General features: G+C 34.1%; 1 protein-coding gene across 1 annotated transcript; it reads right to left on the bottom strand.

Moving 5' to 3' along the window:
* Positions 1-8,288: 8,288 nt before the first annotated feature.
* On the bottom strand, positions 8,289-12,292 carry LOC145006249 (uncharacterized). The gene is made up of 7 exons (XM_078965340.1): positions 11,783-12,292; positions 10,250-10,768; positions 10,054-10,164; positions 9,830-9,943; positions 9,676-9,723; positions 9,132-9,562; positions 8,289-9,033 (listed from the first exon to the last, which is right to left on the bottom strand). Exons 1-7 carry the CDS (start codon positions 12,276-12,278, stop codon positions 8,419-8,421), a joined length of 2,334 nt encoding a protein of 777 aa, XP_078821466.1. The 5' UTR covers positions 12,279-12,292; the 3' UTR covers positions 8,289-8,418.
* Positions 12,293-16,881: the final 4,589 nt, after the last annotated feature.

Below are 16,881 nucleotides of genomic sequence, written 5' to 3'. Positions count from 1 at the left end.
CAATAAACATGCAAATAGTATACAGGACCTATCACACATAGAAATGGATCACTAAGGCCCAATAACCTAGAAAATGATCATTTTAAATCCATTTGTTGGTTTATCATTGGTTTTAGTTCAAGTATTCACTAAAATAGCATAAAAAGAAGAACACATATAAAACCCATTCTCAGACCCAATAAACATGTAAGTGGACCAGTAAGGCTCACTATACGTGTCTATTATTTCCAGGCCCAATAAGGATATGAATATCGTTTTTAACCCGTTTGTTATTGTTTTGTTTATTTTAGCTTGATTATTTACAAAGTTGATATAAAAAACCCTTCTTTTTGTAAAAATGATGTTCTTGGCCCAATAAGCCAAAAATTTACAATTAAGGCCCAATTTTTGTAAGAATAACACTTTAATCTCCAATTTTGTTAAAAACTTGTGTTGATGACTACTTTGTGATAAAAATAGCATTTTAAATCCATTTTTTTTTGTCAAAAATATCATTTTTGGCTTGGTTTTGTGAAAATACATATTTTTCTGGTTTTTGGCTTCTCCGAACTAGTTTTTAGAAAATTTGTAGAAAACTCATCGTAAGTCGAAATCTGGATCCGTAAATTTTATAAGTTTGCAAATTTTGTCTACTTTGTTCTCAATTTTTTTCATAATTTTTGATGGCTTCAAACTAGTGTGAAATTACTCATCTTCACAGGCTGGTCCGAAATTATTTCAAATATGATAGGCAGTTTTGTAAAATTCGCCAAAAATTGTAGCAAAATCGTATGAAAACGTGCGAGTAGTCATTTTAAAGGTATAAACTTGAACTATATCCATGTAAAACAGTTTTGAAAAATACTTCCATTTGAATGGTCAAAACAGTCCGAGATTGGACCAAAACTTTTCTGTCAAATGCTGTTTTGTGAGTTTAGTTTATAGAACTCTAACCACAACACTCATTTTTGCTATATCAAGTGTATAAATCCAGTATATACTAGTTCACATGTATTATGTTTGATAAAACATACTTCTCTCAAGATTCATGTAAAGATCCAAGTGATACACTTCAAGTTTCTTAACATATTTGTAGATTAGTGAAGAAATCACACATAATCACCAAATGTTTCAAGGAAATCACACATAATCATGCATATACACATAGATATACACAAATTAACTTGTATTCTCCCCCAAAAACAAGTAAAAACCAAAAACAAGGTGGGTATGAACTCACCTTGGGGTTTGGATTTCTGTTTTGATGAAGATAAGAAGAAGGTGGTGTAAGTTATGACTCTAGCTAGCTTCTTGAAGTGATCTTCGAATCTTAATGAGTTCTAGGGAGCATGGTCACGAATTTGAGGTGGTAAGAGGAGTGATTTAAGTTTAAAGATGTTTTAAATCAACTTAGCTTGTGAGATCTTACCAATGATGATGATCTTTGATGAAAAATCTTGGTGAACACCCTAGTTCACGAATTTTTGGAAGGATAAGTGGTGAAATTTTCCTTGAGTTCTTTGGGAGGTATGAGAGGAATGAGGAATGTATTTCTAAGCTTGAAATGAGAATTGTTGGTGGGGGAAAGGCCTTATGGCCGAGAATTTAGAAGAAGAGGGAAAGGAGATATTTTTGCATGGAAACATGGGAAATACATAGATGCATGATGTGTATTAAACTTGGTTATCCTCCATACAATAATGAAGTGTCATGTTTAGATTAGTTTGGTCCTTATTGTTAAGATATTTATTTATTTTTACACACTTGGGCCGATGGAGTAATTATGGAGGAGTTTGGGCCTTATCTTGGTCCTTACTCGAAATTATGAAGCCCATAAGAAGGTTTTCGGCCCATTAGGCCTTTAGGGTAGTTCACGACCCAAGTTGTATAAAGAAATGGGTCTTATGGCCCAACAAGGCCTATTAAAGATAAAAATGAATTATTCTAGGCCCACATGGCCCAAAACAATCTAGTTTCATGATTGTGGGTCCAATTAGAGCCCAAATAGTCAATTTGAAAGTTTATTGGTCCATTAGGACCAATAAGAGAATCCTAGTCAATAAAGAACTTGAGTCAGGATTTCTAGGGGTTCCAACCCTTATTTGAGCATATGAGATATATTTGAATAGGAATGGAGCATAGTATTCACTTAGAGTACAAGTTATCACACTAGGTAAATGATTGCATGAGAGTAGAATTTCCTAGCAAAAATGCTAGTTGTGACAAATATACTTCATTTAAGATTAACGGTCGATCGAGTATGTTCCTTCCGTTAATGCATAAAGATTGTACTTCATCCATGACACTACGCACGATTGATTTGAGGCTAGATGCTAGAATCTTGACAATGATTTTATAAATATAGCATATGAGTTTAATAGGCGAGTAATCACCAAGACCTAATGGATCTTTGATTTTCAGAATTAGACTGATAATTGAAGAATTGCAACCTCTAGCAATCTAACCATGCGCTTCAAACGATTCACAAAAAGAAACACATCATGTTTGATGGTGTCCCAATTATGTTTGAGAGCTTTGAACATGAAACCATCGTGACCAAGTGCCTTTTTTCCCCATAATTCCAGATAACATATTTAACATATTCTAATGTTATGAGTACATCTAAACCCATGTTTTGATCAGGTGATAGAGTTTTGAAGAGATTGCTTATCAACTTCGTCCTTTCAGGCCATTTTCATGGAATTTGGCAGCAAAAAACCCATGTACCTCCCTCTTGATTGCAATTAGATCCACGAACCACAAACCATTTATTATTAGACCTTGTAGCCGGTTCTTTCTGTATTTTCCCTTCTCATCGTCGTATTCTACCCACCTAATTTTAGCCTTCTATTGAAGATCTAATTTCACAGTCTTATCTAGTTGACATATTTTTTGATTGTAATATCTTCTTATTAATAGCTTAGATTATGATAGAGGTCTGGATTCCACTATAAAATCAAATTCTTAGACCTTTACTTTTGCATCTACTAACTTTTTCGATTCCTTTAAGGATTTAACGAGTCTCCATTTATGTATCTCATTTCAACAAAACACAATTTGGATTTGAGGAGCATGCCTGGAGCTCCAAAACCCACAAAATTCCACCAGACATTTTTGAATACCTCAATGAATTCGTCCCTGTACAACCATGAATTGATAAAATGGAATGGTGGTGGTCCAAAGTCATGATTAGAAGGTTTAAGAACAGGAGAGGAGTTCTTTGAGTATTCCTGGGGAAGCACAATAATCGCTGAGAAAGGTTGGTGTGTGATGAAATTAGAACAAAACAGATACCGATTGAATCAGCCACACAAGTTTCTTGTAAACCTATGAAATTCACCTTTTGAGAATCCTTAATCTTTTAAATCCTCTATATTTTGTAGGATTCCCCACAACCCCTTATGTTTAAGCTTAAAAATTCATTGAATACCAATTACACAACCATCTCCATTGTTTGCAATATCCTTAAGAAATGCATCATTCACAGCAATATTGAAACCAACTTCGTTTCCCACTCGTAGCAGGCTATTGACTTCATTCGCTGAGCAAGTATCATTGGAATATGGGGTACTATTGGAATCAGGGAACGAGAAGGTGATATTCAGGTCGATCAAGGGATTCAATAGGGAGGAAGCGAGTATTTATGGGAGTAGAATGGAATATCCAAGGATAGAGTAAAATTGTTCCCGAGTTCTACTTAAGGAGGGAAACAGATGAATATGGAGGGAAAGTGATGAATGTCGAAGGAAAATCATGTTTTTGAGTTTCATTAATGGAAGGAAAGTAAGGGGAAGGAAATGATTTTGGAGCCATATTTTCCTTTCAAAATTTACTTCCAAACTAGGCGGATTTGAGAAGAAAGTGAGGGGAAGGAAAAATTTTAAGTTTTATTTTCTTTTTCCTCCTAACTCGGGAACACAAAAACATAAAATTTTCCTTTCATTTACTTTCATTTTCTTCGAACTTGGAAACATGAAATAAAGAAAATTTTTCGTTCCCCTCCCTTTCTTTCTTTCAATAGTTTCCTTCCTTTTCCTTTATTGAATTTACAAAAAAAAAAAAAAAACCTCGGGAAAAAGGCGACCATTTAGACACAATCAGTCCCTCCATGGGATTCCTTTTCATAAAAGCCCTAGTTTTATTCAACTTTGATGAAATAATCATATTACCCCCTTATTGAAACATTTATTCGAAACCAATCCCAATCTACAAATATTGGATCCATTTATTCAAAAAAGGCCCCTTCTTTGATTATTTTTAACAGAATAAATCCCAATCATCAAACTTGGAATAAAAATAACCTTTTCAGCCCCTCCCTTGAAATATTTTAAGAAAAGCAGTCCTATTTTTGGTTAATTAAATTACCAAACAATCCCAATAGTTTAAATTCGATACGAAACAGTCCCGAGAGTATTTCAAAGTTCAAGAAACGTTGATTTGTTGTTTCTCAGGACGAGTTTCTTAAAAGAAGCTGAATTCGAACAAATGGAACTCATGCTACAAGGATGAGTGCGTACAGCCCCTTTTTAATATTTTAATTATTTCGGGTGGGAATACATGTGCCTAAATATTTTTTTTATACAAATCAATGTCTTTTTATGAGAAAATAAAATAAATCTAGTTTATAAAAATATTAGTATTTAATAATTTACCATATTATTATGAATAAAGTAGTGTAAAATTTTCGTATACGTATTATGGTTATTTTATTGTGAAATAACCTTTTCACACAACAAATACTACACAATACAATATTATATAATTTTTTTTTGTGACATTACATATTATAACAAACATGTTTTGAAACTCTGTAGTATTTCAAGGATTCAAGCTATTGCTAAGCAAGTTTATTTATATGTTTAAGTACACAACGTTTATACATGTAAATATGTTCATTAATTTGAAACATTCATTTTTATAAAAGCGAGCAAATTACAATTTTACGTATATGTCAAATATACTCGACTTTTCTAAACTTTATACAATGATATTTATTGTGCCTAGTGACTTAATCACAATTAAGTCAGGGCTAAGAGCTATTCACAAACGTTTGACTTAAGGGATTTTTAGTGAAACATTATTCATTAGCTGAGTTTAAATACTTAGCATAATCATATTACTATAACCGTTAATCTTCGGAGCGAGATACATATGTATAGATCTATACGGGGTTGATATCCCCACCTGTGGTTGCTAGCTAACACCCTTGACCGATCAATCGAAGTAGGTGATATGTGTCTACAATTTTTACTACAACGTCCAATGAAGCATTGTAATGGGTACACTTAGTCGCATAGTTCAGTTATAGGACTCACTATAAACATTAACTAGAATATATATATATATATATATATATATATATATATATATATATATATATATATATATATCACTACAACCATGGGATTGGTTACTTTCAAAACTATTTTTAAGTACGGAATTACTTATGTAATAGTACAATTTGGTTTTCAAGGATATTCATAGTTTCTTTAAAAACACGGTTCTTAAGTACGAATTTACTTATACAAAGATACATTTTGGCTTTTAAAGGCGCATTGCAAACACTGTTTCAACTATTTCTATTCATACAAAGATAATACTTTTTGGACTTTTTAAAAGTTTTACTACAGTTTGCAAAAAAACCTATAACGCTCACAAAGCTTGTTTTGACCCTAAAAACTACATGTATTCTCAGGAAATCACTAAACAAACACTCAAGACGGATTGGATTACAGGTGATCTAGTTTACTTGCTGGTGTATTATATGCATATCTGTTAAGAAAATTCATGTGTTATTATTATTTGTAAAAGCCTTGTATTCAACTATCAAGATTGAACATGAATGATATATTGCTTATTGTTGTACTTGTATTATATATTCAGTTTTTATGTGATCCATGAACTTAGTCGCATAGCCCGGTGTGTTCTGCCGCCTCGGCCGGGGGTGTGGCACACACACACACACACACACACACATATATATATATATATATATATATATATATCCTTCCTCTATGCATTTCTATTGATTTTCCAGGTTTTAGGGTTTACAAACCTTTATGCATTTTCTATTGATTTACCCCCTATATATATATATATATATATATATATATATATATATATATATATATATATATATATGTGTGTGTGTGTGTGTGTGTGTGTAAAGAAAATACCTAAATATGAGTGGTATGATTTTCACAAGTTAAAACATTCATTTAAAAGTAATAGCAAGAAGCAATATGTCCTTTTATGAGCACATGGACATATATTAAAAATCTCTTTTTATGAGAACGTGGATACCATTCAAGAGAAATATTAACACACTTCTAAACATTATACAAGAAATAGCAACATAGTTTAAAACCAATTTTAGACACTTTAAAATTCTTTAATTTGTTACACTTTTTGGTAGCTAGCTTTAAGGGTAATAAGTAGAAATAAGTAGCAGGTATGTAATAAAATATTTGTTAAGGGGCAATGTGGCAACTCTCCTAGTTAGGTTAGTTTAAAAAAATGTTTGGGTTGAGCCGATCACTATCTTGGAGCATATTCAATTAGAGAGTCGATATCTAGGAGAGTATTTGGCCTCTTCAAAGCCAAATAGATCTTTGTAATCTTTTGGTTTCCAGTCAATCCTATGTCTCAAAGCTTTGTAAAATAAGTATGTCATCTATAAGATGATCCTATTTGTGAAAGCTTTTTGTTTATGAACATTCATGTGATAGTAATGATACGATGATGGAAAGTGTAAATGATACATGCACAACAATAAATGTCACCTTTAGACGCCACCTTTACCGGCAGACAAGCTTTAGTGGCAATTTTGGACACGCTTGATGTGGTCACTAAAGCGTGTCTCACCACTAAAAGCGTTGTCACTAATGTATCCTATTAACGATCCTTATAACATTGTCATAATCAATTATGGCCCATAGTTCGATACATTAATCCAATGGGTAAGGTTTATTGTCATACCGGTGCAACATTGGCGACAACAATAGAGGCGGATTTCTCGCCACTAATACCCCTAAAAAAACTACGAACAAAATTCTCTCCAAGTAGGCGGAACTATTATCTCTCTGTTGCCATTAAAGGTTACACCATTTAATTCGTCCTCCCTTATAGTACTCCCATATGTTTCTTCCCTTTCGTTTTCTCCAGTGATTACTCCAATAATTGAATCGAACCAATGGACCGACGATTTTCTTTGATTGTTATCCATATCAACGACCGAAGTCACCAGCCTCCACCCCATTTATCGTTAGACTCTTTTCCACCCTCATGGTTCCCCGTTTTACTATGTTATCGGCGACGAACTCAACTTTTCTGATTACAGTTTGTTCTCTCTTTCCTCCTTTCTCTTTTTCTTTCTCTTTCGACTAACATTTCAAGCCTAATTTCAAATTTTTCATGGTTTTAATGCATCACTAACGCCAATAATGCATACCACCACCGCCACTATAGCGCACTGCATTTATAGATATTATTCAATTGTTTGGTAGTCATGTTGGAATCCTAAGTCGATGAGGACTTGGAGGCCAAACAATCTAATTTATGAAAAGTTTAGTTTATGGTAAGTTGGTCATAAGTTTCCTAGTTTAATACAAGTTGGTTTGTTAGGCTATACATATACCTATCTATAATCGAGTTTATGATTATGAGAAAAGATTGTAAAACATTGATTTTAAGTGATTTTCCAATTAATCAAAGAGTTATTTTGGTTATTTGTTTTGCATTCTTGTTTTCAAAACTTTAAGTCAAGTTACGAAGAGGAAGATGACGATGAAGACAAGTAGTATTTTTTTTTTTATGTTATCGATGATGTGATTATGTAACAAATAAAATGGTAGATTATGGATTTATGGATTAGATCGTTTATGTAATATAATATCTTTTGTTTTATGTTATTCGATCGTCTATGAAATGTAATTTTCTGGAGTACTATTTTTGTATTTCTATTCTTCCTACATTTGCATAATATAAATTACATAAAATATTATTATTATTATTATTTTTAAAAAAAGTATTAGTGGCGACATCAAAGGCATTAGCAACAACGGAAAGTCCGGTAATATTCAAAATACACCGGCCGATGTACCAGAATATCATTAGTGGTGTTGGCAATTCCGACGCCTTAGGAATATAGCGACACTTTTTGAGTATTTGCTACAAAGCAATAGTGGCGACCTATTGTGACAAGTAGTCATTGCAAATAGAAATAGTAATAGCTAGCCACGCTTTTTGTAGCCCCCTAATGGTAAGATTTTTTGTTGTGATGTAATTCCCAATTTTGAGAATCATCCTCATATTTAATCACCCAATCAATATTTCGCCATCGGAAATAACTTAATTAATTACTACAAAAATCGAATGACTACAATTTTTTTAATTACCACTTTTCACCTCTATCCTCATTCTATAATCCAATAAAAAAAATTAATAAAAAGGATAATCGATTTGCTTACCAAAAATACGACGACCATATGTAGCATTCATCAACTCTATGACAAGAGGGAACTGCAGTGTCACAAAAGAAGTAATTGGTAGGCATGTCAAGACAGCTATAGCAACAAGAATCCTTGAGTTCCTTTGGCCAAATACAAGGAATAATGTAGCAGCAAAAGCTACTATCATGGCTGTGGTTGAGATGAACAAGGTGGCCAAACCAATTATCAACTTCGTAGGCAACTTGAAGAGAAAGTCTTGTTCAGCAAAACGTGCAGTAAGAATTGACAAAAACATTAACAATGATGTAACAGCTGCGAATAATGAAATGGCATCCGAGATTGCAAATATAGTGAAGGCAAGATTGTTTGTAAACAATGGTATCCCGGTTTCCTGCTTGTTTCCTCCGGGCACTGTAATTGCTGCTGCAAACACAATGGTGATGATTAATGCAGCTGTGATTGTGTAGGACTCTGCAGTGGACTTCATCCATTTTTCTCCCTCAACCACCAAGTCCTTGTGCTCTGTAGTAAATACGGTTTGCGGTGTTTCGTTACAAGAGTTCTTTTGTATGACACTTAAAGGACAAATGAATCCTTCCACTTCCTACAAGATTACAATATGATAATTGTTACATATGATTGAATAATACTTATGGTCTATAAATATTAGGTATGTCAATTTTACATCATCGAGATTCATACCTTAAACCATTGCAGTTCACGTTGTATTTGTAAAGCTGCTCCTGATATAAGATTAAGTTTGTTGTTAGGTGCCAATCTTGCAGCTAGATGCAACAGGTTATTCCCAGAAGAATCTCTAACTGTTCGATATATATTCCGATGCTCGCTCATTTGATAAAAGAGGTTGTAAACCTTTTCTGAGCGATTTATCACAGCATATTGAATAATATTGTGACCATCATCGTTAGCACTTAAAATTGCATTAGGGAAGTGAAACACGATATATTCTACAAACTCGTATGCATTTTGTCTACTGGCTTCAAGAATCGGATCTGTGTTATAGTGATGGTAAGAGCTGGAGTCGTTTTTTTTGTTTATCAAGTTACATACATTCTCCAACAGTTCCACAGCATCTTCATGAATTTGAACTCTCTTGTTAATGAATGGAGACACTGCAATATAGACCCAAATGAGCATGAGAGCATCTCAAAATAAAGAAATAGACCTTTCTTTCTCTCTCTTCTGTTTTTAGTAATACAATGACGCTACTTGTTTATAATCTTACCTAACATCTTAAGCATTTTCAGGAAAGGCAAGCCGACGAAGTAAGCCACTGCATTAGGCGATAGAATGTTTGTTAGAATGATGGGGTTACTTATAAAATATGGAATGAATTACACCATAAAAGTCTAAGAAAAAAAGATAAACTCATGAACTACCTCGACTGAATGGGATGATTATGACCCTGGAAACCCATGGAAGACGTCTCTCCCTAATATTATCCATAAAGGCTTTCTGAAATTCGGCCCTCTCAAGTAATCTAGCATCAGTCCCTTCAATATAAAAATTGGTGTGCAGCAAGATTGGTATAGAAACGTTATAAATAATTTGACAACGTAAAAGAACATGAACAATGCCAGAATCAAGATCAAAATCAACTAACCTGTATATTGTTCCAATATATTGAGTTCGTGTGGGAAATGTTGAGCTATAGCCATCAGCACAGCATCACTATGCAGTGTTTTGTAATGCCGCAACAGATCTCTTGCAAAGCCTACATATATTCCCGAGTCAGCCATATCAATTAAGTGGGAATTAAAAAAATTTACTACTGGAATTTGAGTTCACTGGACGCATACCAAAATCTTTAGCGGAAATAAGAGTAACTAGAAGGCCATCACCAGTTGTGCCAGAAAACAGAGCATCCTTTTGTCTATCATCAGTAACAGTATCATTGATGTGTTGCAGCAGATGTCGGGCTGTTTGGGTATTCATATTAGAAAAAGCCAAGGCTAGTGGGGTCTGACCTTCATTGTCTTTTGCGAACAACAACTCTGGGTTTCTTGCCACCAAGATGTCAGCAGCTTCAGTGTTGCCAATAATGGCAGCCACATGAAGTAGCGTGCTTCCGTCTGAATTTCTTAGATCCAGTAGTTGTGTGTTCTCCGGTATCCTTTCCAACAATTTCTCTAAGAATTCCGGCTCCTTGGAAGTACCAACTGCTACATGGAGTGTGGTGTTGCCATTATTGCTGATTTTGTCTATCACTGTAACCCTTCCCCATCTCAATACTGTTTCGACTGAATTCCATATTCCAGCTTGACTAATATCATACAGCATGTGGAGGTGGATTGCTCTCTCTTGATCGTGTACTGTATCTATATTTGCATAATTTTGTTATCAAGGTAAAAAACTATGAGTGGTCGGAGTGGGCAACGCCCACTCACGTGTTTTAAGAAAAAAGAAGAAAACGGCGTTAAAGGCCATGGTGGTGGTAACGAAAAGTAGCGTGCAATAACGGGGATGTGGGGCGGTGTTTGCGCCGTTATAACATGCAATAAGCGCCCCCTTTAGGGTTGCCCACACCCAAGTGTCTACAAGATGGAAAACATATGCTCTGATGTGATGTAATCTAATATAATCATTAGTGATTTTAAAGGAGTATGAAAAAACAACCTTGTACACTTTTATACGGTTTGGATGCTACTTTTTAGTGACTATACAGTAAAAACCAAGGTTGTAAAAATCGTTTGATGGTAGTTCGACGGTCGACTGGTGTTAAGGGATTAATCGATCTTGGCGGGAATTAATCGAAGATTAATTGGGGACCATAGATTATTAATAAAATATTAAAATTAAGTAAATATTAATATATCTTAAGAAAAACAAGTACTTCAAAATTAGAAAATAAGAAAAATTGTAATTTGGAAATACGAAAATACTACATTTTGGTACAATATTTAAAATTTTGAAATTTTGAAATTTTTGGAGTAAAAAAAGAAAGTTGGTTTTTTGATCTTTGTTTTAAAAAAATTTGACTTTTTTTAGACTTTTTTTACTTTTGTTGACTTTTGTTGACCGATTAATCCCGCCAAACCCGATTAATCCTAAATTTCCGATTAATGTCCTAATCCTCGACGGTTGGAGAACGCCAAACGATTAATCCACGATTAATCGCCGATTAATTCCGATTTCTGCAACCATGGTAAAAACTATATATATATATATATATATATATATATATATATATATATATATATATATATATATATATATATATATATATATATATATATATATATTTTACTGTGTAAGTAGTGGTATCCTTTAGTTTATCTAAATCATCAACCCAAATAAATGATAGATTAGATTAAACAAGAGATAGATTGTACCTTCAACAACAGGAGACAGTTGTGGCTGTGGAAAAACAGCAGGACCATACATAGTCTGTAGTTCAACCCATGCATCTTTTCCACTGAAATCATCTGCATTTCTCCCTTGATGATGGAGTCTTTCTGAGAGACGATTCAAAACACGCCCGAGTGTTTCTTCAGATAAAGAACCAAGAATCCAACCCTTCACAAGGGCATCTGATCGTGTCCACAGCTTCTGATGATTCTGATGCTCACCCACTTTCTCCTTCCCCGAAACACTACTACTACTGGCTTCATGATCAGGGCTTATGAATGCTCCATCAATGAAACCAAACATATCATGACTCTTTAAGAGACACACCATCTGTGTTTTCCACATACTATAGTTTTCCCTACCACTAAGCTTCAAGCTAATAAAACTGGGGGTATAAACATGTGATGGGTATGGATATGTGTATTCTTCTCCAACTTCCAGTGTGACATGTGGATTAGAGCTAGAGTTTGTATTTGCCATCTTTGTATATTTTTATTTTCCTTTCTTTAGTCCTCCTGCTTCCATCTCTTATTGTGGACTGTGGTGCCCACAAAAGCCACTTTAGGAATAAATCCTCCCCAAGTAATTCCCTCACGTAAAAAAGATTCAAGCAAAGAATATTATAATTGCAAATTTTATTTACTAACTATTATACTTATTTATCAAATCAAAATATATAATACAATATAGTGAGCGTTATTTATTTATTACAAAAGAAAATAAAGAACAAGTAATTAAAACCCATCTTAATTTGCATTTGCTTCCGTTGCGTCACCAGTCTATCTTCTCAGTCCTTCATACATTCATAGGCAAAGGGAATCATAACAAGACCTCTTTATAACTATCCAAGAATACACTCGAAACTGGAAGGAAACTAGGAAAGGAACATATTTTTTGGTTATCTGGTCTTTCAACAGAGTCATCGTTGCAAACGTCTAGCCTACTGTACAAACAGCATCAATACTTGCCTTCTGGTGGAAATATTAACTACCAACTTTTTATTTATCAATATTCCCACCATCTTCTTTCATATCTTACAAAAGAAAGATGCAGCAGATTTGTGGTGCCCACAGGCCACAAAAGCCACTTAGTGTGTGTGTATATATATATATACACACACAATAAAAGCTTCAAACAAAGAATATTAATTACAAAAGTTATTTACCTAATGATTTTACTATCAACTGTATTTATTAAAATACATATAAGTATGTACCGAGCATAATTTTATTAATTACAAAAAATTAAAATAAAAGAACAATATGTGCGTCATATGTATGCAGCTCAAACTCCCACCACTAAGATTTGAATTAGAGCTTATTGCCCAAACAAACTGAATACCAGTGTAAAATCTTAATTTGGTTTAGACAAAATTGCAAAAATGGTCCCTTGTATGCATTTTTTGGGGGTTTTAGTCCAAACCTCAATTTTTTTGGATTAGTGGTCCTTTTGAACTAGTTTCATTGCGAATTAGGTCTCTCGGTAAACTGAATGACTATAATGCCCTTCTGATTTATTTTTTATATTTTTTTTCTATTTAATTTAAATGAAAAAAAATTAATTAATTAATTTGGGCCTCTCTCTTCTTTTTCTCTCTCTCTCTCCAACTAAGAAAAAATCCACGTATCTTTTTCTCCCCACCTCACCTATAACTCAAAGTCATTAAAAATCAGATTAGTAAAAAGGATGATATTAGAGAAACTAGAGTGGTGGTGTGTTGGGGTTTATCAAAAGGAAAGAGATAAGTTTTGGGGCTCGATTCAGTTTTTTTATTGATAGAGCTAAAGGGGGAGATGGAGGATCTGTGTGATCTGCAGGTGACGAATAAAAGTACTGAGGGTTCTTGATGGGTGATTTCAGAAGGAGACGACGAGAGGGCATTTAAGTCAAAGATGAAGAACGAGATTACGACAACGGAGAGAGTCGTTGATTTAGACTGGAAGATGAGAAAGATACGAGAGGAGTGGAGAAAAGACAATAAAAAACATCATTCCTCAATTACTAGCACCTGCTTCATCTTCATCCAGTGGCAACCTCTCCAATGAGATCTAAAAAGTTTTTCTGGTGATCTGCTCCGATTGATTCAGGGGTAAAAGGATAAATCGAGATGCAACTGTTATGTGTTAAAGAACTGATCATAACCCAAATCAAAAATCGAAGTTGTAGGTGTTTGAGGAAGATGATGATGGACCACGAAAAGAACCAAATTAGCTAATGGGAACGATTCTGATGATGCTAAAGTTTTGCTAATTTAGGTATTAGTGATGTTGGCACTGGACTCGAAGATTTGGGGAAAGTAGGTGAAGCTTCTTATTTTATTGATGGGGATACCAAACATGCGTCAATCCACAATCATTACAACACCAGATTGAATCGTTTTCTTCGTTTGAGTCAACCAATTTGATAATCAAATTCACATGCCAATAACTTTGACGATATCATTACATGTGAAACATAAATTTTGACTATCCAAAAACTTCTTTAACTAATTAGTATTCAATTTTGACTATCGCTTCATCACATCGTCAATTTTGATAACCAAATCCACATATCAATCTTTTTCTTTAAATGTATGTATCTGATGTCAACAATCGGAGGTTTAGAGTATGCTGATGTTGTTCTTCATTAAAAGGTTTTGTTTTTCTTGGTGAGCAACGTGGAATTGGGTTCTAATGGTGACAGGATGATGAAGGTGAACGTCAATGGTGATGACGATGCTAGTGTTGATGGGTTTTTGGTGAGGAAAAGACGAAAGGAATCGTGAAAGAGTGTTTTAACCAATTCATGAGTTTTTATCTAGAGAGAGAGAAGGTGGGCCCCTTCTTAATTTATTAATTATTAAAATAAAGATATTAGTATTAGATTAAAAAGAAATGAAACAAAAATGAAAAATAAATAACCAAGGATATTATAGTCATTTCACTGTTCAGGGACCAAAAACGCAACAAAACTAGCTCAAAAGGACAACGAATCCAAAAAAGTTGTGGTTTGGACTAAAACCCAAAAAAATGCATACCACAGGGATTATTTTTGCAGTTTTGTCTTTGGTTTAGTAAAATTTATATGGTGGATATGAAAGTCCACAGCCACAAGAGGTTATGGTCAATATACCACTAGTTTAAGTTTTAACTACTTCTAGCCACAAACAGGTTATGGTCAATATGCCAATATTCTAAGTTTTAACTTACGTCTATTCACAAATAGGTGGTGTATTTTTTAAGTTTTACCATCTCAATTAATTATGACTTCTGTCTCATACATAAAGGGTCTTCTTTAACTTAATTCTGCAATGAAAGTTTTGTTTAAATGTCATGAATAGGGTGCTTTCCTAAAATAACAAATCTTGACAAACTTCTAATGTGATGGTGCGTTTTCACTAGCCTCACCCACATGATTCTTAAGGGTCACACATTTTTTTTAAACAAACGACTCTCATTTACGTTGCAGAAGTATGTATGTTTTTGTTATACTTTCTTTATAAATTTTGTTTCTATTAAACACAAATACTTCTTGTTTTACATATGATAGGGTAAGGATAAAAAAAAGGTGACTCTAGATACTTATGGAAGGGTTTCATCATTATTTTTGTTAATTAATATCGACAATACATTCTAGTTAATATGTTGATTTTGGGCATGTATGTTATAGACAGTCGGGTCCATTGCTTTTTTACCCGGAGAGAGATAAGAATTTTATGTCCTTATATATAAAAACTTCATAAAATAAAAAATGCAGTAAATTTTATAATCAAATTGAAACCTAAAAAAATCCCCTAAAATGATTATGTACAAAAACATTATTTCAAAACATAAAACCCAATAGTTCATAAATCAGTGTATCCTAAAATCCAATAACATAAAATCCGAAGGATGTGCATGATCATGCCTTCTCCTTACCACGATCATCTGAAGTACCTGAAACCATAATTAAAACAATAAGCATGAAGCTTAGTGAGTTCTCCCAAAGTACCAACACACACAACATATATTGGGTCGACATGTAAAAGACTGGATTACCCCAAAGCCCACAATATGAGTCTAGCTTGCCTATCGGGCCCACAACTCATATCTGGTTTGCTCCTGAGTCACAGGGTCTGGCTTGCCCTCGGGGCCTACAGCTTATGTCTGGCTTGCTCCTACGTTTGTTGATTACTGCACCAAGCAGTACAACCTCAACCTGACCATTCTATGTCGACATATACATAACATAATACATATATCCAGCAACAGATAAATGTGTAACCAGTCATCAGACAAACAGGCTGATCTACAGACCACTACTGCATCCTACATCTTATTTACTTGGATACCGATCTAACAGATCACAATAACATATCAACATCCTTTATACCAGGATACACAGTCTAGTGGACCGACATTGGTGCCTTCGACCCACAAGTACAATGAAGAAAAATCACCTCTCGGTCCGAACAAATAGTTGAATAAATCTCTGCTCTGAATACCGGCTCTACCCACCACCTATTATTCAAATCATGGCCCAACTTAACTTAATATCAAAATACCCACCATACCTTTTGGTCAAAATTGGTCAAATCCTCAAAAGTCCAACTTGGGCAACAGTGTTGAGTACGCCCAAAGTACTCAGCTTGTACGCTAATCATATGCAACTTGACCAGAAAACGGACTGGTTGACCTCGAATGCCCAACGCTCCTGGGAACGCCCAACGTTAGCGACTATGTCTTTTCCTTTCCATTAAGAGCTTAATCCTTAAGCTCTTTTGTCCAAAATCTAGATTCAACCCTAAAATAATGCCCTTAACCATAAAGCTTTCAACTTTATGGTCTTGCATGACCATTAAGTACCCAAGCACAAAAACTCTAACTACTTAACCCATTAAGACCTTGTAACTCGTGCATGGTAAAAAACTAACAACCAAGATCACATTTTTATGGTTCCTAATAAGTCCATAACGGATAAAATTTCCAACTTTATCCATTAGAATGGTCCAAACCACCAAGATCTAGTCTTTAAGTCTCAAAGGGACCAAAAGTGCATCTTTTCCAACTTAATACATTAAGTCCAAGTATTCGACCTTTAGATCAGAATCAATATGACATTTAGA

The sequence above is a fragment of the Lactuca saligna genome, chromosome 7, assembly GCF_052625555.1.
Source record: "Lactuca saligna cultivar CGN05327 chromosome 7, ASM5262555v1, whole genome shotgun sequence".
NCBI classification, from domain to species: Eukaryota; Viridiplantae; Streptophyta; class Magnoliopsida; order Asterales; family Asteraceae; genus Lactuca; species Lactuca saligna.
This window is presented reverse-complemented; position numbering and strand designations above follow the sequence as displayed.

What these genes read in the sequence shown, in the direction of transcription:
- LOC145006249 (XM_078965340.1), bottom strand. Translation starts at nt 12,278, where the DNA reads ATGGCAAATACAAACTCTAGCTCTAATCCACATGTCACACTGGAAGTT. An exon ending in TATTTCCGCTAAAGATTTTG is followed by an intron (nt 10,165 to 10,249) that starts GTATGCGTCCAG and finishes GAATATATGTAG; the next exon opens with GCTTTGCAAGAGATCTGTTG. An exon ending in GTGAACTGCAATGGTTTAAG is followed by an intron (nt 9,034 to 9,131) that starts GTATGAATCTCG and finishes GTAATCTTGTAG; the next exon opens with GAAGTGGAAGGATTCATTTG.